The sequence below is a fragment of the Myxine glutinosa genome, chromosome 14, assembly GCF_964187855.1.
Source record: "Myxine glutinosa chromosome 14, kmMyxGlut1.1, whole genome shotgun sequence".
Lineage (NCBI taxonomy): Eukaryota > Metazoa > Chordata > Myxini > Myxiniformes > Myxinidae > Myxine > Myxine glutinosa.
In genome coordinates this window covers 18,282,443-18,305,666 of record NC_136274.1, presented here as the reverse complement: position 1 = coordinate 18,305,666, position 23,224 = coordinate 18,282,443, and the positions used below count along the sequence as shown (strand labels likewise).

General features: G+C 44.2%; 1 protein-coding gene across 10 annotated transcripts in view; it reads left to right on the top strand.

Moving 5' to 3' along the window:
• LOC137439459 (multidrug and toxin extrusion protein 1-like) overlaps positions 1-18,581 on the top strand; it is a 649,989-nt gene extending 631,408 nt beyond the window's left edge. For 4 of the 10 annotated variants that reach the window (XR_013621306.1, XR_013621310.1, XR_013621303.1 and 1 more), the window contains 3 exons: positions 4,798-4,900; positions 16,937-17,456; positions 18,307-18,581. Coding sequence is in view for 1 of the 10 variants with exons in the window: in XM_078767904.1 (XP_078624030.1) it covers positions 4,798-4,900; positions 16,937-17,310 (477 nt within the window). In the remaining 9 variants the exon portion in view is untranslated. Of the gene's footprint in view, positions 1-4,797; positions 4,901-16,936; positions 18,130-18,306 lie in introns of those variants that run through there. The other 6 variants (XR_013621311.1, XR_013621304.1, XR_013621309.1 and 3 more) reach the window with 3 other exon arrangements.
• Positions 18,582-23,224: the final 4,643 nt, after the last annotated feature.

Below are 23,224 nucleotides of genomic sequence, written 5' to 3'. Positions count from 1 at the left end.
TAGCGTATTACGTGGAACATGATATTCTCGTGCGACAGTCTTCAGAGGTTGACCTTGTCTGACTGCATCGACTGCCCGCTGCATATCCTCCTCTGCCCACAAACCACGTACACCTTTCTTTTTGTATGTTCGCACCATCTGAAAGCCAAATCACAACACATCTTCTTAGTCTTGTCAGACCACAAAAACACCTTGGACCGAGCCGTCAAGTATCGGCTGTTAACAAACCCTCCCGTGTAGTGAACATGCTGTTTTGTGGACTTATTCTATTAGCTTCCTGTGTGGGGAATATGGACATCGACCGTGGGGAATATGGACATCGACCGTGGGGAATATGGAAATGGGTCCATATTAGACACTACCAAAGGGTCCATATTCCCTACACCATGCCTCTCGATCATGTCAGCATGTCCAGTACATACAGTCACATGAAAAAGTAAGTACACCCCATGTAAAGTTTTGACTTTTTCAACATATTTCAACATACAGCTATTTGATCTTCATTTCAACAATATTGATAGATAAAGGTGATATAAAATAACAAATATCATGAAACATTTACATTTTGTAGTCCATTGTATAATTTAAATAAACAAAAATGCAAATTCCGCATGTGAAAAAAGTAAGTACACCCTTGGCTCTAACATGTGGTATTGCCCCCTTTGGCAGAAACAACCTCAAGTAGGCGTTTCTTATAACTGTCTACCAGTCTCTGACATGGACTGGGAGAAATTTTTGCCCACTGCCCCATGCAGAATTCTTTCAGCTGTGCGATGTTTGAGGGGTTTCTTGCATGCACAGCTCGTTTAAAAATCCCCCCACAACATCTCGATGGGATTTAGATCCGGGCTTTGACTTGGCCATTCCAGAACCCTCCATTTCTTTCTTTTTTTGTATGTTTAGGGTCATTGTCATGTTGCAAGGTCCACCTTCAGTTGAGCTTCAACTTTCTGACAGATGGCTTCACATTATCCTCAAGCACCCTCTGGTACAACAAAGAATTCATAGTGAATGCTATGATGGTGAGCTGCCCAGGCCTTGATGCAGCAAAGCTGCCCCAAACCATAATATTTCCACCATCATGCTTTACAGTTGGTATCAGTTTTTTGTGGTCAAATGCTGTCTTTTTTGGTTTTTGCCAAACATGTCTTCTGGTACTGTGGCCAAATAGCTCTACCTTTGACTCATCTGTCCATAGCACATTGTTCCAGAAGTGCTGGTCTTTGCCTAGGTGTTCATTGGCAAACTTTAGTCTTGCCCTGATGTTCTTTATGGACAGAAAAGGTTTCCTCCTGGCACACCTCTCATGTAAATCAAATTTGTGCAGCCTCTTTCTAATGGTAGACTCGTGCACTTTGACATCAACAGTGGCAAGAGCTACCTGTAGGTCCCGTGATGACGTTCTGGGGTTCTTGGAGACTTCTTTCAGCATCTTGCGGTCTGCTCTCGGGCTGAACTTGCTGGGGCGGCCTGGCCTGAACAAGTTGGCAGTTGTTTGGAATCTTCTCCACTTGTAGATGATCTTCTGGACAGTCGCATGATTGATTTCAAATTGTTTGGAGATCTTTTTAAATCCCTTCCCAGAGTCGTAGGCATTGATAACCTTCTTCCTGAAGGCCTCAGAGAGCTCTTTTGATCTAGGCATGGTGACATCGCACACTTCAACAACAAAGAGGAAACCAAACTAAATGTCTGAGGTTTGAATAAGACAGGTTCCTCCAAGATCCTCTCCATGATGTTCTAATCATTTGCACCTGAGCTGGTGCACCTGATTCTAATTTTAGGTATTTGAAGTAGTGATAAATGTCGGGGTGTACTTACTTTTTCCACATGCGAAATTTGCATTTATGTTTATTTAAATTATACAATGGATTACAAAATGTAAATGTTTCATGATATTTGTTATATTATATCACCTTTATCTGTCAGTATTGTTGAAATGAAGATCAAATAGCTGTATGTTGAAATATGTTGATAAAGTCAAAACTTTACATGGGGTGTACTTACTTTTTCACGTGACTGTACATACACAGTACTGCATGCTTATGAATTGTAAAATTTGAGATGAAAACTTTTGGAAGTTTGCACTTAGCGTCATTAAAGAGTTTGAATCAACTGCAGTTGTTCACTTGCTGGTCGGCCATACTTGTTTATCCCATGATATGGAGACGAGGTTTGATGCAGTGCATCATGGGTACTTCAGTGAGGTCCATATTACCCCCACCCACTATATATAAGCTAGCCCCCTCCCCAGTCCTGCCAAAGTGAATGGAGCTCTCTCTCTCCAAAACGTTTGGGTACGGATCAAATTATAGATTTAACCTTTCAATCTTTCAATCCAGACAAATCTCACACTCACTCTCCAAAAGGACCGTATGGCAAACCCTCCCAACTCCTTTCTCAGCAACTGTCTTGAAGAAGTTGAAGAAGAAGAATAAGTCATTCAAACTCTTGGGTCTCACTCTCAACCATGATCTCTCTTGGGCAAGCTACTTTTTTTTGTATACAGAATCGAGGCTCGTGTAAGACCTAACACATTGAAAACATGCACAAAAAGAAAACACCTTTAGAAGCCATTTTTTCCCCGCAAGCGGGGGTTGGCCTTTTTCGGGGACCGTGATTGTTGTTGTTTTTCGGTCCCCTTTTTGAAGCAATGTTTTACGGCCGGATGTCCTTCCTGCCGCCAACCCTTTTTGTCGCCTTTTACGACAAGCAGGGAATTACCAGTGAACTGGTACTCAATTAGCCGACCTCGGAAGGATGACAGGCTGAGTCAACCCCCCTGGCGTTAATTCAGCGATCGTCCGGGATTGCGAACCCACGATCCTAGGATCCTAAGCTGGCACCCTAGCCGCTAGCCCAACACCAGGGTTGAAACATTGAAAATATGCACAGACACATAAAATATACAATGAAGGGAGGGGAGACAAGAGGGGGAGAGAGAGGGAAGCACACAAGCACAACAACAGTAGAGAACAGGGACATCGGTAGATCTGTGGAAAGGGGAGGGCTGGGGAGGAGGGAAGGCTACACAGTATAAAGCAAATAAACACTACTAGGAATTTCAGGAAAGAAGTTGGGTATTGACAGAGGCGGATTTGGGGTGTTTTAACGGGGGTAGAAAAGATCAAGGGTTTGGATGGGGGAAGATAGCAGATGGTGGTGAACAGCTGTTTTAAAGATCTGGAGGAAGGAGAGGGATTGAAGAAAGTGTGGGATGTTGTTCCAGACGCGGGAGAAAAGAGGAATGAAAGAGCGAAGTTGGCCTTCAAAGATTTCAAACTTGGCTTTCAAAGCCAATCGCTGACTGGGCATTCTCCGTCGTGAAAAGCCCTTCCTTGGAAGGCTTGAACTCCTATCCACCTCTGTAAGGCTTTCGTCCACAGCTTCATGGAATGCTGCTCTCCCTCTGGCACCCCTGCCTCACACATTGCTCAACCCCCTTCTCGTGAAACTACCTAAATCCAGGATCACCTCTCACCTTCACTCATTTCTTTCTCTCTATTCCTGCCTGTGGAACCAACTTCCAGACTCTCTTCAATCTCATTCTCCCTCCCCCCCCCCACCCCCCCAGGTCTTCAAAAGACAGCTGTTCACCACCATCTCAGATCATCTCCCATCCAAAACCATGATCTTTTCTCCACCCATTAAACCACTGCTCACCCCCTCCCAAAAGTTTGCTTCTGTGTCCACCTGGTCCACCCTTTGGGTTCTCCAATAACCATCAACGTTACCCGCAATTCCTTGTTTGTCCGTCTTCGTCTATTTTGTCCCACGGCCCTGCTGTTGGGTCATTCCCTTCTCCTTCTGTTGTTCCTTTATGTTGCGTCCTGATCCGTTCTCTGTTCCAGCTCTCCCATGAGCCACCAGGATGTATACAATAAAACGCATTTAAACTTTGTTTTGCTTAAATGTGCTTGAAGGAATATTTATTCACTGGACTTAACTTTCGCTGAAATTACTTGACCGCAAAAAGTGCAAACGTTCAATCCACGTGAAAGACAAGTCCACAAAGATCCTTCCTTCAGCCGAAACACAGACATCCTTCCTCGTGATACATTTTACAAACATTGTACAATTGGCAGGACAATGGATTTCCTGACGATTGAAGATGGACGATGAAATGTTTACATTCACGATTATTGTAAGCTATGACCGAAACAGGTTTTCTTTCCTTCGGCCAAAACTTCGGCCAAAATTCTAAAATCCTCAATTTTCATCCAATTGACTTGAAATGTGAAGAGGACTTGCATATCTGGTCACTGAATTCAACCACCAAATATTTTTGAGGTCAACGTCGGCCAAAAGGTCAACATAGGCCAAGTTTCAAAAATCCACAATTTTCATCCGATTGAATTGAAAATTGAACAGCATTTGCACATTGAGTCACTAAATAGGGAAACTAACTATTTTTGAGGTCAAAAGGTCAAAGGTCAACTCAAGGTCAACTTTCCAAAATCATCATTTTTCATCTGAAAAATCGTCACTTTTCTTCCTATTGATCCGAGCTTTAATCAAGATTGTCAATTTTAATCTTGATGAAATGGACAATTTGCTGTATCAATGGAATTTTTTTCTTGGGGGGTGGGGGGTGGATTTTGCAAGTATCTCGTGCTCCGCATGACGTCTCCTTGTTTATTTTTATTTTTGTCCTCTGTGTCCTCTTTTCAAAAAATAAAATATGGTAACCCTAGCTAAACCTCTAAACTCCAAACAAATAATGAGACCAATAAAAATAGATTACTTTGTCTGTCTTCCCTTGTTGCACTGCTGTTGAAAATTGTCGTTTGTTTTTAGGCACAGGTCAATGCAGGCACAACATGCACTCAAAACCAATACGAGGAAACAGAGAGCAGGAACCGAGGCACAACATTGTCCGATTCAAATTGCACCGAATCAGGTACTGCTCAAAGATTAACAGCTCAAAAATGCATGAACCACACAAGTAACAGATACCATTTTGCACCTCACACCCATGTTGTATTCACAGCTCACTTGTTAAATTGCACTTTGATATCTAAAAGGAAACTAAACATAAGGGTAATACCCCTGGCGCTCACCTGGAAGAATAAACATTATACTGCACGGACTAAAGGTATTTAAACCAATTTCAATGCTTGCTAGAAGACAGGGCAGCATGTAGAAGCATACTAACATAACCATAAGACTTTAAACAAACAAACAAAAAAAACCCTAAAAAAAAAAACCTCCCACCCTGTGTACATCCTCAACAACAACAACATGCATTTTAATGCCATTTTCCCTGCTAGAGCGGGTGTTAGCCTTGCGGTCCACATGACAATATTCTCCATTTTGCCCTATTTTCTGCATCTCCCCTTGTTAACCCCCTTGCCCGCATTTCTTCTTCCACCATCTTTAGCCAAGACTTTCTCGGTCTTCCCCATCCTCCACTTCCTTCTACATTCATTTCCATCACTCTTCTCAACCAGTCACTTTCATCTTTCCTCAACACATGACCAAACCATCTCAACCTGTTTCTCTTCACAGCATCAATCACAGGCTCTATTCACATCATCTTTCGCAATTCATCATTTGTCCTCTCTCAACGATACTCCACACATCCACCGAACCATTTGCATTTCCACCCTTTCCAGCCTTCGTTGCTGCTCTACGTTCATTACCCATGTCTCGCTCCCATAAATCATAACACTTCTCACAAATGCAGCATACACCTTTCTCTTCAGCTTCAATGACACTCCCTTCCTCATCAGCACGCCACTCAGTTAACGAAACTTCTTCCATGCACATCTCACTCTTGCAACAGTTGCTGAGTCTGATCCACCTTCTCCATTCAGTATGTTTCCTAGGTAGCAAAATGTTTTCACACCTTCCGAACTTCACGCCGTCTCCAAGATCCAACTCAACATTTCCCCCATCTGCAGCTCCCTCTGTGCACACCTTACATTTGAATGTAGCTGCCACACTGGTTAATGACCCTCTCAGACCACTACATTTTTGATGAACCCACTCAGCGCACATTGTACCTTGAATGGAGTTCACTCCGACACCCTTCCTGCACACAGCACACGGCCACTTCCCAGTTCTTTCCACCTCACCACATGCTTTACCACTTGCCATCACCTTCGTTTTTCTGATATTCACCTTCAGACCTTTTGTCTCCATACATTCCTTCCACTTGTTCATCTTTTCCTTCAGTCCATCCATACTTTCCGCAATCAACACCAGGTCATCTGCATACAACAACTCCCACGGTAAACCCTCCTTTACGTTCTGAGCCAGCACCTCCATCACAGCTACAAATAGTAGTGGACTTAGTACCGACCCCTGATGCACTCCCACCTTCACCTCAAACTCACCACTGTTCCCGTCCTTCGTCCTTACAGCTGTGTGCGCTCTTTTGTACATTGCCATCACTACTCTGATCAACCATTCCTCCACTCCTAACTTCCTCAATGCCCATGTCACTACTTCACGTGGAACCCTATCGAATGCTTTCTCCAGATCAACAAACCCAAGAAACAACTTCTTCCTCTTCTCCATGTACTTCTCCTGCAACTGCCTTACAATAAAAAGCACGTCTGTCGTTCCTCTTCCTGGCATAAATCCAAACTGCATTTCGTCGATCTTCACTTTCTTCCTTATCCTCCTCTCCAACACCCTTTCCAATACCTTGATTCCATGCTCCAATGTACATCCCTTGTACATCCTCAGACCCCAATTTTTCCAATGCCTTGAACAAACATTGGTACATCACGGATGATGAAGGTTGTGGTGAAGTTTCATCAAAATTGTGTATGTGGGTTCTGAGAAAAAAGCAAATACCTATTTTGGGGGGAAAGCTTCCCAATAGACCACCTTAGACCCCAATTTTTTTAAATGCCAGGAACAAACTTTGGTACAACACAGGTGATTAGGTTATGGTCAAGTTTCATCAGAATTGCATGTGTAGTTTCTGAGAAGAACGCAAGTACCTATTTTGGGGGGTAACCCCCCGTAGATCCCCAAAGGGGAAGATTTTTTAATGCCGTGAACAAACGTTGGTACATCACGGGTGATGAAGGTTGTGGTTAAGTTTCATTGGAATTGCGGGTGTAGTATTTGAGAAAAAAGCAAACACCGATTTGTCTAGGGGCAAAACCATAGTTCCCCAAAGGGGCAGATTTTTTTTAATACCGTGAGCAAACTCGGTACATCACGGGTGGTGAAGGTTTTGGTGAAGTTTCATCGAAATCATGTGTGTAGTTTCAGAGAAGGAAGAAAATATCTATTTTGGGGGTAAAACCTGGACTCACTTTGACCTGCGCCCCGTAGACCCCCAAAGGGGAAGATTTTTTATGCCGTGAACAAACTTTGGTACATCACGGGTGATGGAGGTTTTGGTGAAGTTTCATCAAAATAGTGTGTCGTTTCAGAGGAAAAAGTAAATTCTATTTTGGGGGGTCAAACCTGGATCCACTTTGACCCCTGGTAGACATCCTTTGACTCCGATTTTTTTCATGCCTTGAAAAAACTTTAGTCACAACACAACAACAAGAAAGAGCAATCAGATTGCAGACCCTCGCCAGGATGTGTTTTCAGTGGTTTTAAGGCTTTTATGTTAAAATAAAAATGGCAGCCAAACCATGTGACCAATGACGTCATCATTATTTTTTTCTACACCAATTTATCCCTAGATTATGCTCAAGAAATTTCATCATGATCGGATGAAATTTTGTAATTGTCAAATTATGATGTCATAATAGTCCAAGCCATTTAGCCCAAATATGGGGCCAGATAGGAAAAAACTGCAACACTATATATCAGTGCGAAATTGTATGCAGTAATATATACCAGATAACATATCAAAAGTCTAAAGCTCTAAAAATATGGGGTGTCTGTCAAAATCACTGGTACATGGACCCCCCTTTTCATCCTTTTGCGGTACGATTTGTTCACATTTTGCGATACATTCCGAGCACATGGTATATAATTATCTATCTATAATTCCAGTAATCTCTGTACGTTTGTACGTTTGTCTGTGACCGCTGTTTCTCGACAACCACGGGTCCGATATACTTTTAACTTGCCAGGTATATTGCTGGGGACCCGAGGATGTGCCTTTTCAAGGTTTCATATTAATCGGACAATTACTTACCGAGCTATGTCCAAAAAACGATTCAACCAATCAGAGAGCAGCGAACTATCGCGTGTGCCGAACGTGGCGGACACACTCTGCCTCGGATGGCACATTTGAGAGCGTATTCATTTATTTCACGTTTGCAAACTATGTTGGCGTTAAACTATGTTTTAAAACTAATAAAAACGAATTTGCGATTCATTCGCTTTCCTGCGCGTTTGTGCACGCGATGGCGATTTCTTTACCAAACTCCGGAAGCCGTTCGCTTTGGACCAAACCATTTCATGTAAATAGAGGGGGGGGATATAATTTTAGATATAGATATAGTACGGGCAATGCCCTAGTACTTTTAATATCAGGAATTACAGCATGTTACAGCCCCAGTACGGCCCGTACGGAACAAAAAAATAAGCACGTAAACAAAATTCCCAATAGCTAAATACTGATCACTGATATACAAATACATGAATCACTTGTCATGACTGTTTCAGAATTATGGCACATTTTGTTGATTAAAATCACAAACTCATAATAAAATCACATATAGAGAAACTAATAATACTGACTCATAAAATACTGTCGGAAGTCAAGGATTCGCTTCAAAGTAAAAAAAATGTCCACAATTAACTAATTCATCTGCATGTAACAATCTATAACAACAGTCCACTACCTAATCATCATTTTCCTCGTCATCGTCGTCGCTGAAACTGTCCAGGACGGAGTTGGTGCAGCCAGATCCACGGCACTGACCACAAGCAGGAGAACACTCCAAGTTGGTCTTGCGGCATGTACACCGTGCGGAACCACAATCGGTCGAACAGTTGCACCGGATAACATTCAACAAATCCTGAGGTGCTGGAGGGAGGTCGGTCATAACAGGAACAAGATTGCCGTCGCTCATTCTCCAGCCCCAATCCACTGGTTGTAGGCTGTTGTTTCCTTTCCACTGCTGTATTTGCAGATACACCCGTCTGCTGTGATATCTCGCTGCAGCAGATGTGGGCGGTAAGGTCTGTGGGAGTATCTTCGAAGTCTTGACTGCGACCTGTTCACAAAACCGCTTGTACCTGAGGGAATCCAAACTTTCATCAGGTTTACCCTTGTAGAGACACACGAGTGCTATCTCTCCTGCAGCCTCGACCACATCTGGTGATGCATCCTCAGCCAAGAACTGTTGGGATTGAGTTTGGAAGAGTGTGCTCATCATGAATTTCTTCAGTGACGCTCCTTTGCCAAGGCCGTACAGTCGAGACGTCGTGTCACATCCCAATACTGCGTGTATGAATAGGATGCTTTCACACACAGCTGCACCTAGCTGACGTTTCATGGACTTCACATTCCAGATGTGGTTTGGTTTTGTAGTGGATTTTGCCTGACTATACATAAACAAGTCGTGTGCTTCTAGGTTTGCGTAGAAGCAGAGTAGGACGATCAGATCTGTGTCTTCTCCTATAAGGGCTGTGTTCCTCATGTTCGCCGAACGAACTGCCGAACTTTCAAAGCGAAACATCTCTTCCTTATCTTCAGCAGATGATTCAGCAGTCTGGATGATTAGCAAGTCAGCATCTTCCTGGGAATGATGGGTCTGGCATCCAGAAAGCCGGAGGTATCTGCTCAACATGTTGATGAAGTTCTGTTTGTTGTTGAGGTTTCCCAGGAAGATGTCTTTCTTCATGGTCAACTTCATGTCATCAGTGAAAGTCACTTCTGGTCCACCTCTACCTGCTGCTCGCCTCTGGTGGGTCATGTGCTTGGTTGATTGACCAAGATATCCATCAAATATTACGATGGCCTTTCCGTACTTTCTTGTAACATAGTCACAGTGGAGCATGCAGATCTCTCGATATGTTGGTGAACCACGTGGCCATGGTATACGGCGCAGCAGACTTCCACCATCCAAGACATACTGGATTTCGCTGATTGACTCTATGGTACCTGGTTCAAGTTTAGACCAGATAGCATCTCCGAGTACGGACTTCTGGGCTTCACGTAGCATCAGCTTTTCATCAAACAGCGCAGATGGATGAGGGCATAACTCAAAGTGAAACATCTCTTCCTTATCTTCAGCAGATTTTGAGATGATGATGAGACGCTGGAATAGCAGTTCTGGGTCTATCTGTACCTGGTCTTTACCAACTCGCACAGATGATCTGGCCTTCAGAAATGTGGTGGCTTGGTCTTTGCGCTTGAACGTGTAGTGGACAACTGACTGATTTGTCATGGAGTGCATGATCTTGTCTCCAATGAGCTTGGCATTGTCGACATCAACCTTACTGCCAGCGTTGACACCAGTCATTATGTTCCTGAGGGATGGATGACACTTGAAAGGATTTCTGTCAACTAGAGCGACCTGTAGTGTACTTGTATCTTGCATGTCGCGATGCTGCCTGGTTTTGCCCATCTCTTTGTTCTGTTCACCTGTGCTGTACTTCACTCCAGTGAGCTCTTGCATCGATCTGTTCGTCTCCGAACAAGCCGGCATGGACAAAAGCCACGTTAACCGTTGTTGCTCTGTCATTCCTCTTCCTCTTGTTAACCCCCCGCTGGTCTTCATACTTCTCATGAGTACTTGCTCAATCATCAGGTCTGAGGAAATTCCAGCCCAAGCTCTACTACTTCTTCGGGCGACATGGAAGCCCTGAGTAAACTTACGGTGCACATCTGGATAGTCCTGTTCTAAGCTGTGCATTATTTGCAGGTAAATCCTGGCAGACTTAGCATAGAGTGAATGACCTGAGGCTGCTACATATGGTAACATATCAGATACAGCTTCGAGGTGCAGGGACCAGTTTCCCATACGCTCGGCTTTGATGAATTTTCTTAAGATCTTCTCCATATCCATATACTGTAACCACAGTTTCGCTGTTCGGTCTTTGGTCAATGATTCTGTCTGTGTTTGAAAGACTTTGCTGAACTTGTCAAGGATTGGATCACTTGCTACATCGTTGGAAGATCGTGTGCCTTTCATCAACGCATCATACAGGGTCCTTGCTTTACTCACATCTGGATGAATCACATCATCATCGGCCAAGCCACTCATTGCATCTTCATCCCGAACTGGCAAGTCTTCTGCAGTTCTGTATTGTGTTCCTCCAAGAGGATCAGACAGGAGGAGTGCATTCAGGACAGCATCCAGGAGGATGTGTGCCCGTACAGCCCTGGAAATTGCTTTTCCTGTTAGGATGTGATCCACTGCATTTGGTGCGTATATGAGTTCTAGCAGCTCCTTCAACCCAGAACCACCCATGAGGTGCCCTATGCTGCCAAGGAAGCTCATTTCCATATGAAAGGCACCTAGCCTTACCACAATACGTCGCATGGGGCTTCCATCTGGCTCCGAGAGAATGATCGACAATGCCTTCCACCATAGTGGCTGATCAAAGGTGATGATGGCAGGTACATCATGTTGTTTAGCATGTTGCGCAATGTAGTTGAGAGTGGAGTAGATGCATGTAGTGTCGCTCGAGCTCAAATCAATCATTGGGAGAAACAGGACAGACGATTTTGAATGCTGGACACCACGATGTAGGAGTTGCATCATCCCGGACCATGCAGGTCTTGGTATTTTGAACAGCAGTGACGTCTTCCACAGTACATCAAGGTTGGCTGTGGGATCATGGGCTCTCATGATAGGCACGCTCCCATAAGTCAAGGTTGCAAATGCCTGGTCATCAGCTCTATGGTACTGTATCTGGATTCTTCCAGTTGTTTCTATGTCGCTGGCAGTGACCTGAGCTCTAGGAATCGGATGTCCTTGTGTTGTTCCAGGGGTAATCATGGCTATTATCCCCATGCCATGGAAGGTGTTGTGTCCGTCTAAGGTTCTAATGTTGTGGTCGACGTTGTCAGCTGCATATTGAACAAATTCTCCCTTGTGGTTGGGTATGTCCATACCCTGGTATACAGCTGCATTTTGGTTGAAACGTGTGACTTCCTTGTATGAGCTGCAGTACCCATGTGCATGCAGTGAATCAATAAGGAAACGAGAGGCGAAATGGTGCTGCAGCTGCACCCCTAGTGCAATTTGCAGTGGAGCAATCAGGACACGTGGTCGTGCAGCTTGCATTATAGCCTGACCAATTGAAGCTATCTTCAGCTCTACATCTTTTGCCTTCAAGATCTTTCCAAGAAAAATCTTCAGAGTATCAGGAAGAAAGTTGAGGCTGGCGTCTTTGAACTCAAAGTCTTCCGATGTTGGGTATGTTTCATTCCCTGTTTCCACTTGCTTTATGTCATCCAGTATGAATTTAGCGGCAGCTTCCAGGATTATTTTCTTCTGAATCATAGGATCCTTAGACTGGTTTGCATGAAACTCCAAAAGTACACTGTCAGCTGTTTGCCTCATCGTTGCAACATTCGATTTGCCATTAACTGTTGTGACAATGACTCTGTCGCCAAAGTGTTCAATCAGTCTGTCTTTCATATATCTTTGAGAATAGGACTCGGCATTTGAGTCAGCAAGATACTCGGCCATTTTGTCCACCAGATCAGAGATTGTGTTTTGTTCGTCGTCATTTTCCTCAAGGAATTCAGTCACCTTTATAAACGCCTGACATCTGTCATCCAGAGCAGGACGACCGCCTTCGTGTGGTGATTTGTATCGTCTACCCAATTTCTGTTTCTTCTGTACTGTTTCATTATGTACAAAATTCAGAGGGATCAGTTTCCCTGTCCGGAAATTTGAACTGCATACCTGGTGATACACGGCATCTGCCGCTGGAAGGTCACACACAATGAGCAGTCGAGCCCGAACAGTATCGGCCCATGCATCGTTCCTTGTTGAGCACTTTTGCAGAAGACTATCTTTACATTCTGTAAATGTGATAGAGTGGACATCTCCTTGTTGTTTCCTGTTATCAAAGTTCACCTTTGTACCACAGAAGAGGCAATCTGCTTTGAAGTTGAAGGCTTCCTCTGCTGATCGGAGCGATACACTTGGGCCTGGTCTGTGTGTATCTCTGATACTCTGTGCTACCTTTATTGGATTGCAGTATACACGTCGGCATTCTTGATGAACAACTTGACCTGGAACAGTCTGTATTGGGTCACTGCGCTGGTCACTAACAACATTAATAGTCCGACTTCCCTTTTCACGAAGTGTCACTACTGGATTATCGTTGTTGGTGGATTCATTGCAGAACACACACGAATTGGCCGCCATTCTTCAGGGTTGGATTACCTGCAAATATAGAAAAGTTGAATATACTATTACTGTATGTTATTGCCAATAGACCTAAACATACTAAATACATGTCATTTATGGGATTAAAAACTAAGATATATATGGTTCACAAACAAATAATGATGTACCGTCGCTTGCTGTGGAGTGAGCAGTCTTTGTAAAATGGGGTGTGGTTAAATAAGACACTAAAACAGTAAAAACTTCACTTATATATACAATATTGTACAGTATGATATCCTTTATTTATTATATCGTGCTAGTGATTAGGTCCAGTGTATAAAATAAGCAATAGAAGTTCAGAGAGCGACAATAATCATAGCATGCGGCATATGTACGTCTTTTAACATGGGGCTAAATGGAGAAAACTTGATTGCATTATTTGAGAGTCACCCCATATTTTTAGACCTTTATACTTTTAGTATGTTATAAAGGTACCTTGAGGGTAATCAATACTAATGAGATCGGTAGTGTTGCAGTTTTTTCCCCGTCAAATGCTAAATGGCTTGGACTATAATGGAGGCACTGATGACATGTTATTTAGCTCAGGGATTATGTTAATTAATTCCTTGTATGTTGTTTTCTCTGTAATTTATCCCTATGTCCCTTATGGCACCGTATTAGACACTCGTTAAAATCGCCCATTAACTTCACTAATTAATAATAAAACCACCGGAAGCCAGGCATGAACAATCCCACTGGCGCCACAGCCGCTACATCACCGCAAGGACAGGCAGGCCCAAGGCCATGCCCTAGAGAGCCGTGATTGGTCGGGGCATTGAGTGACAGAGAGGATTGAAAATATGGGACTGGCTGATTGGTGAGGAGGACGTATGACGTCAGAGCGGCGCGGACAAAATACGAGCGTGGCAGACATTTTCTCTATTGGGTCCGGACTTTGGTGGAGACGGTTGAATTTCCTCCATTCTCCGATGATTCTCCCCCTTTCTTCACGTTCTGGACCTCGGTGAGGGCGACAGTGTGCCGAGACCTTGCTGGGGATTGTGAGGAGGCCGAGTTGCGAACTGGGAGCAAGGAGCTGCGTGACAACTCCTGGGGATTGTGAGGAGGCCGAGTTGCGAACCAAGAGCTGGGAACGAGGAGCTGCACGACAACTCCTGTTCGCTTCACACTCGACGAGGCCAGGAGTGAGAGGACGCTCGGTGAGGCCTAGCAATGAGCGGACTGTGGCCTTCTTCCTGCCAAGAACAGAGCCGGGTCCGGATTGCGTACTCAGGGCCGACGATTCTTGACGAGACCCCCCACCAGTGATCAGAGCTAAGTGCACAAAATAACCACACACAGTTATTTTGTATATCGTTATCTTTCCCTGTGTCCATGTTTGTGTCTGTTGCAGGAGCGTTCCATGAAGAAAATTTAGTTTTGCCTTGTTTTATTTTGTACCGGAATTTCTTTGAATAAACCTGTTTTTTTTTGTACATTTTAAATCTGTTTTCGGTTAAGTTATTTTTTGCAGGTTTGAGGACTGCCGGTGAGATCCGTGCAGGTAAGTGATCTTCAGCATCCTCCTCCTCCTCCTCCTACTCCCCTTTCCCCCTTCCTTCCCCTCCCTCCCCTCCCCCCCGCATGTAGTACCTCCGCCACATATTTTGAACCGGGTGCCTGAGAGTAAAACTCGTTTGGTTTTCCGTGCTACCCTAAGGTGATCACCAAGGGTTGTCACACGACAGTATTATATCATTCTAATGGAATAACGTGATTTACTCTGTCTCACCTTAGTTTCCTCCACCCCCCAATCCCTTTCCCACTCATGTTTTTTTATTTAGGAATGAGGGGGGGGGGGTGTATTTTAAACTCTTCACACTCATTCCACCAAAGATACAACAATGCCTTTGGAGTAAAGTAAGTGGTCTTTCATTTCCGTGTGGTTACTGTGACGTTTTGTTCTATAAATATGTGTCTATGTGCTCTGTTGTTGTGGGAGAGGTACGACACATGCTTGATGGACATAATACGGGACATTCAAAATGACATAAAATGCTAAAGAGGCCTTTCGCGCACTAGCTGTCTGTGCGTTTTCGGTGACTTGCTTGCACTAACTGGGGCACTTTTAACATGCCGTTGCTAACATGACATCTATTCCCTCAAATAGTTTTTATGCCTCGGCTGACAAAGTCGCCGAAGGCATTATGTTTTTGGGTTGTCCTTCTGTCCGTACGTCCGTCCGTCCGTACGGGCTAAACCTCGTTTTTCTGGGTAGGAGTGACACCCATGCAGAATTTTTTTTGATAATTGTGACGTCATAGGTCACGTGGTATGGCAGCCATCTTGAATTAAAGGCAAATAATTAAAAAAGTATTTCTCGGAAACTGCTGAATGGAAAAATTTGAAACTTGGCACATTGTCAAGCACTCCCAATGGGGAACAAAATCATGATAATGATGACATCATAGGTGAAGTGGTATACCAGGCAAAAATGTTTCAATCGAATTCCTTATCCTAAAAATCTGAAATTGCATGCACATGATCTATGACCCATTTGTATTGAAATATTAAATTTATGACATCATATCTCACATGGTTTGGCAGTAATATTGGATTGAAGGAAAATATTAAATAATTATATCTCTGAAACCACTCACCCTAAAAATGCAAAATTTTGCAAATATCATCTAACAGTACTGTTGCATATAGTTTGAAAATGATGATGTCATATGTCACGTGGTTTGGCAGCCATCTTGGATAGAAAAACGAACCTTATCCAATCAACACGAAACCTCACAAACGTGATCCCCGACCCATACATATGCAGAGTGATGGCATCTTCCCGTTGTGGGACAATGCGGAGGCATATTGGCGACACAGTCGCATTGTTCTCGTTTAAATATAATTTCCAACATTTAAACGAAAGAGTGGAAATTTCAAAATGGTTAACCATAATTATTGTGTTTCTGGATCCAAATTGGACTCACCGATATCCTGCAGTTATATCAAATTAGGCCATTCTCTGTATGATGTATGCATGTATGTATGTACATCTGAAAATCATTAAAAAAACAATGGCTGGGCCGATCTCCACCAAATTTTCCAAACGTGTTGGTAATACCCAGGGTTAGGTCATGGGGAAAAAGAAAAAGAATCCTCCCACCCATCTTGAGCCGACTTACAATTTTCGCCTGGACACGTGCCATAGTGCAAGTGGTTTACTGATCCCTGCTGCAGCAGGGGGGATTATTAGTCACGGCACAATATATATTTGCCCCACCTCCCCCAATATTCACTCAAGCTGGTCCTGAAAGGAGCGGGTGTTTCTCGTGTGAATGAAAGTAAATCAATATGTCACTTCAAAGTAGAGGCCTTAAACAATATTTTTACCGAGGCTACTCAAGTTTGAGACGTCTCAAAAATATGTATTTCTTGTATAAATTCATGTACATTTTAAGATCTTGCTTCCTCTGTTCTCTCAGCTGTCCGACTCTCCTCATCGCCTGCAAGATGCACCGGCTGTTCCAGGAACCACTCCCAATTAAACTCCCAAAATGCATGCCTCCTGCCCACTTCCACTCTCGTTTTAATATAACCACAATCTATCTTCTCATATGCATGTTCATTGAAGCTTGGCTTTCCACCACATTTTATTTGTGCGAGTATGAGAAACTCAGTCGAAAACCCGATTTGAAATCCTTTTGTCCCTGCAGGTGTGGAGGAACAACCAGAAGTGACAGCGGTACCCGAGGACCAAAGGGATAACCAAATTCACAAGGAAATAGTGCAGAATGGAATATCAACCATTGGCAATGGTGATGACCCACTTGCTGTGAAGATCCAAGCACATGGGATATTGGAAATGGTACAAATTAAGAGAAAAGTGGACAACGAACATCTGGAAGAGGGACCTCCAATGCTTTCCTTGAAAAGACTGCTGTTTTACCGTGGTCTGTTTTTCCTGGAAGCTTTGGGGATCTTTGCTCTTGGCATGGTCATTAGGTTTGTCGTGCCCAGGTTCTTGCCAATTCCAGGGCCCTGCGAGCAGCCAGGAAACATCACAGTGACTCCGTCCACACGGCCATGAAACGAGCTTCCTTTATCACGACAGTCTCTTGCAGCTCTTCCTTCACAGGATGTGGGTGTACAAGTTGAGCCAACGCAATGCCTTATGGATTCAGATAACCTTTGGCATACCAACTTCAATAACAGACATTTTAGTTGGGCGGATATGTGACAAAATATCAGAAAGATGTTCACCTCTGGCAGGAAGCATAAAAATTGGTATATAAGGGTTTTAAGGTATGCTGAATTGAAATAGATGTGGAGACATTTGATAGGATCAACGTAACGTTCTCAAAAATGAGGTTTTGGGGGACGGGGTTTTTGCATTTTTTGCCAATTTCGCGCTATTCACGGTAGGAGGGTGCAGTTGGTTCATGGCCTGCCATCTCATTGTGGCTTCAATGATCATTTAGCAGCATACATCACTGGAATGGGTATATAAATACCTCTAATATGGTGTATTACTTATCACATTGTGTTGGTTATCTCACTCTACATGGACTCTCAACCATAACTGCTGGCATCAACTGCACTGCGAAATGAGAAAAAAATTCGATTTCTTTAAATGTGCCACAATTTAATAAATTTCAAAATACACCTGCAGTCCTGCATGTATATTTCTTCCAATCCATGCTAAATGGAATAACAGTCCCAAACAAGTAATATAGAAAGTGTTTCTCTGGGAACATGTAGTGTTATGTGTTATGCTACTGGTAGTCGAAAATGGGAAAAAGACAAATACTTTTTTTCTCTTTTTGGAAGTTAGATGTGTGGGCAGTAATATACGTATGTATTCTGTTCAGAAAGTTGACAACAGACAGATATGGAAAGACTTCTTTAATTTACAAAAAGATGTAATATGCAACATAGTATAAGCATGAAATTTGGTAACAAACATACAGAGCCCTTGATCACGTCGAATGGCTGTCAAATGTCAAAAGTCAAATGTCTCCACATCTATTTCAATTCAGCATACCTTGAAACCCTTATATACCTATTTTTATGCTTCCTGCCAGAGGTGAACATCTTTTTAGCATATCTGCCCAACTATTTTCTGCCGTCAGCAGTTGCATGCAGTGTACTCAGGATTATATTCAGCACAGGTTTGTGATTTTAAAAATGTTAATATCTTAAAATTACCTGCTTCACATCCACACGTGTGTATGAATCTACCAAATTATGATGTGCTTTCATGGTGCAATATGAAAAGTTTTTCTTAAAAAAGCAAATTGAATTATTATCGACAATTGCACTCATTTTAATCACAAGGTATTAAAAAATCATGACAACATTGCCCATGAGATGATTTTGTATTTAAAATATTCAATGATATTTGAATATAAATGCCCTCACAATAACGCCTCCCAAGCCCCTTTAGCAATGACAACCCCACCTCCTCCATCCTCTTCCCTTACCCCACCAACGACAGCAGAAACTGTGTTCTTTTATTTTATTCTTGTTTCTTCTGGAGGTACGCGCACACCTCCAAGCTGACTATCATGGGGTGAATCCCAATCCCAGCTAATAACTGTCGTCCTCGAGTTTCACAGGCAGCCTGATTCAGCAATGTGTGTGTGCCGTTAAACAGGAATCCCGTCTGCCAGCATTCTTTGGTGGACTTCAAGATCCCATGGTGTCCTTCGCGAAGAGTACTCAAGCTATCGCCGCACCATGAACAAATTACAAATTCCTGCCCTAACCTACAGAGGGCATTCGATCTGCGACACATCCTCGCCCTCAACCAAATGATGCGACCCCACAGCCTTGTGCTGCAAACGAACGAACGATTCAACTTTATTCTCCGCCTTCTTTGTCCAAAGACTCAAATCACCCAAAAGACGCGAAGGATCCAAAAGACCCTGAAAGACCCAAAATACTAAAATGACCTAAAAAACCCTGAGGAACCAGAAGACCCAAAAACACAAAAGACAGTGAAGACCCAAAAGACCCTGAGGACCCAATGACCCAAAATACCCCAAAGACCCTTAAATACCCCAAAGACCCAGAGGTCAAAAAAGACCTGAGGACCCCAAAGATCGAGAGGACCCAAAAGTCGCAAATGACCCAAAGGACCCCGAGGAACCAGAAGACCCAAAAGACCCCGAGGACCCAAATGACCCAGAGGATGCAAAAGACCCAAAATATCCCAGGGATGCAAAAGACCCTGAGCTCCCAAAAGACCCAGAGGACCCAAAAGACTCTGAGGACTACAAAGACCCAAAAGAAGAGTAATTATGTCTCTTACATTGCAATTTTAGACGGTGGCTGCAAACTGAGCCTCAAGATCGGTATACAGAAGGGGTTTAAAAAATCACAGTAAATACAAGGCACAGGGACGTAACATTCACTGGACGTGATGTGCAAAGCTCGCAGAGTAAACCAAGTGTTCATTTACATTTGTAGGACGTCCAGAAGATGGAAGCACACCCTTTTCCCCCCACACAAAAAATGTAATTAATAGCAATAATTTTTTTTATTTTAAACACCTAAAGGTAATTTTAAAAGCCACTCTAAGACCATGATCGGAGGTGTCAGTTATCACGATAGTGAATAGCTCTGGATCAATGAGAGTGACACAGACACACAAGCAGGCAATTATCAAGCGCATTATTAACAAGCCTTTACTCACAAAAGCAAAATCAAACGGGAAAGGGCATGTATTGGCAGCAAAAGCTGTAATATTCCTTGTCTTGCTGGATAGAAGACTTATGGACTCAAGTTGTTCGGGTTCACATACATGGAGCAACCTTTATTCCTCGGTCCGCGTTCCTCGACAAGGTGGAGCTCGCTCCTCCCCGACACCCACTGTCGCTCTCTGTCGCCCCCTGGCGCTATCCCTCTTACATCCCTCCTTTCATAACTGGTCGACAGCCAAATTGGTTCTGACTTATTTTCAACTGTTTCTAACTAATTTGGTGCCCACGAATCCGAATCTGACCTTAAAATTTTGCTATCACGTAACCTTGACGTAGTACATCATAAGTGTGGAAAAAATCTTTAGGGCATGCAAATTTCTTGATTAAGTCTCAATAAGTCTATTTATTGTCACAAAAAATAATATGAACTTAAAGTTTTTATTTACATCACATAAAAAATGTAAATCTCCAAAAATAATATGACGTTTATAAAATATCACAAAAAATAATATGAACTTTAAGTTTTTATTCACATCACATTAAAAGTGCTTCTGAACTTTACTTTTTCGTTTGTAGGAGCAATCACTTTCACGCTGTAAAGTCCAACAGTAGTCGCCCATCATGTTTGGATTGAATCGGCCTTGATATCGAGTCTCCATGATGGCAATTTCCTGGTGAAACCTTTCTCCATGTTCATCACTGACATCGCCAAGATGTTGTGGAAAGAAGTCCAGATGAGAATGGAAGAAATGTATCTTGAGTGACATTCGCTGGGCTTCCGCTTCCGGTCCGGTCTGAAGAGGACGCAGGCGTCACATGCTCGCCGCTTCTTCGACTGGGCCACTGTCTGTGGCTTGCTTTTTTGGTGGTCGTGCGGATTTTTTGGCCATTGAGTCTGCCCTCCGCATAGTCCCGGCTCTGCTCCCTGCTTCGCCTACCCGGCTCCTTCGCCTGCTCGCTGTTTCCTCGGGCACGCTCTCGTGGGTTGTGTCCGCAGCAGTGTGGCGGCGGATTTCCCGCCGTGATCTTGATTTGTAGCGGCGGCGGTTGATTGCCGCTGCATTTCCCGCTTTGCCGTGATCAACCTTGGCCTCGTGATCGTCTCTTTGCTCCTGTCTGCCCTCTGCTTGGTCCCGACTCTGCTCCTGGCTTCACCTACCTGGCTCCTTCGTTTCCTTGGGCCTGCTCTCGTGCGTTGGGACCATTGTTTCACCTTGTCAACCTTGGCCTCGTGCTCGCCTCTCCGCTCCTGCCTGGCATGGCTCTGCGGTACTCTGCCGCAAGGCTCCTTCTGCTCAATACCCGCTCCACCCCATCATGCATCTCTGCCATCAAATCAAATGGACTACTCCGACGACCCAGGTACATTCACCGTGGCTCCGGTCATAAGTTTGTATATGTACAATCAGGTCACTCCATCCCCGTCCTCTGGTCGGCTCAGCGCACTCCCACTCATCGTCCTAGCGCACCTAGTCACGGCAACGCACAAAATCGCACCTCCTGCCTGCGAACCCTGGCTAAATCACCTGAATTCATCCCCGCTGTTCAAAACAACATCAAGCTCACCCTGTTCAACACCCGGTCCCTCAACAACAAATGCCTCATCCTCAACGACTACATCCTGGATAACAAACTGGACTTTCTCTGTCTCACCGAAACCTGGCAACAACCACTGGACTACTACACGCTCAACCTCACCACACCCAATGGATATTCCTACGTCAATAAACCACGCTCGGAGGGCCGAGGTGGTGGAATTGCCGTTATCCACCGTCAAGACATCAGGACCAGCCTCATCCCCATCGCCTCATCCTCATCCTTTGAACACCTGGCTTTTAAACTCTCTGGTCGCACGCAGTCAGTCATGGCTGTCGTCTACCGCCCTCCCAAACCACACCCATTATTCCTGTCTGACTTCTCCTACTTTCTGACCCAGCTATGTTCCCTCTCCCCCTCAATCCTCCTCCTTGGTGATTTCAATATCCACATGGACTCCACTGACTCCACAATGACCACTGACTTCACTGATTTACTCACCTGCTTTAACCTCACTCAACATGTCAACTTTCCTACGCATATCCGTGGTCACATTTTGGACCTTGTCTGCTCCACTGGATTAATTTTGCACCATCTCTCTGGCTCCGACCTCACCCTCTCTGACCACTTAGCCATCACTATGACCATCAACATCCCCACCCCAACACCAAGACATTATCGCACTATCAACTTCCGTAAGCTAAACGCTCTTTCACCTACCTCATTCTCATCCACCCTCTCTGAAAAAATGTCCACTTCTCCCTTCATTGACCTCCACACCCCTTCCGACCTCACTGACTACTACAACCACACTCTCTCCTCCTGCCTTGACCAGCTTGCGCCTGTAAAAACCAAAACAGTTTCTTTCACCCATTCTGCTCCCTGGTTTACCCCTGAACCCCGCCTGATGAAAACTCGTGCTCGCCAACTTGAAAGACTCCGCAATAAAACAGGTCTCACAGTTCACTCCCAAGCCTAGAAGGACCACCTACAACACTACAAAGATGCCCTCTCCCACGCCCGCTCCGCCTACTACTCTCAAATTATCCACTCTGGCTCTGGAAACCCAAAAGCACTCTTCTCGACAATAAACAAACTCCTCCGCCCCCTGGACACCACCACCCAGTCATTCACAGTAGACAACTGCATCTCCTTCCTTTCTTTCTTCCAACGCAAAATTGACAACATCTACAACAGCTTGACCACCGCCGCACCCGCTCCCCCTCCAACCACCTGCCCCCCCTTATCCTGCCTTCCCCTGTCTCAATTCTCCCCGGTCTCCTCTACTGACCTCTCTGAACTCCTCATAGGAATGAAAACTGCCACCTGCACTCTTGACCCCATCCCCTCCAGCTTTGTCAAGGCCTCCCTCCCTGCTCTCTCTCCACTTATCATTGCAACAATAAACTCCTCCCTGTCTACAGGCATCGTCCCACCATCCCTCAAAATTGCTGCTGTTACCCCCATTCTAAAAAAACCTGGTCTAAACCCTGACACCCTAAACAACTTCAGACCCATCTCCAACCTACCCTTTCTGTCGAAAGTTTTGGAACGCACTGTAGCCACTCAACTCAAACATCACCTCTCTGCCAATAACCTGTATGAAACATTCCAATCCGGATTCCGCTCCAACCACAGTACTGAAACTGCTCTCCTCAAAATCACCAACGACCTTCTCCTCTCCTCTGACGCTGGCAACCTCAACATTCTCGTCCTCCTCGACCTCAGCGCTGCCTTTGACACCATCGATCACACCATCCTCCT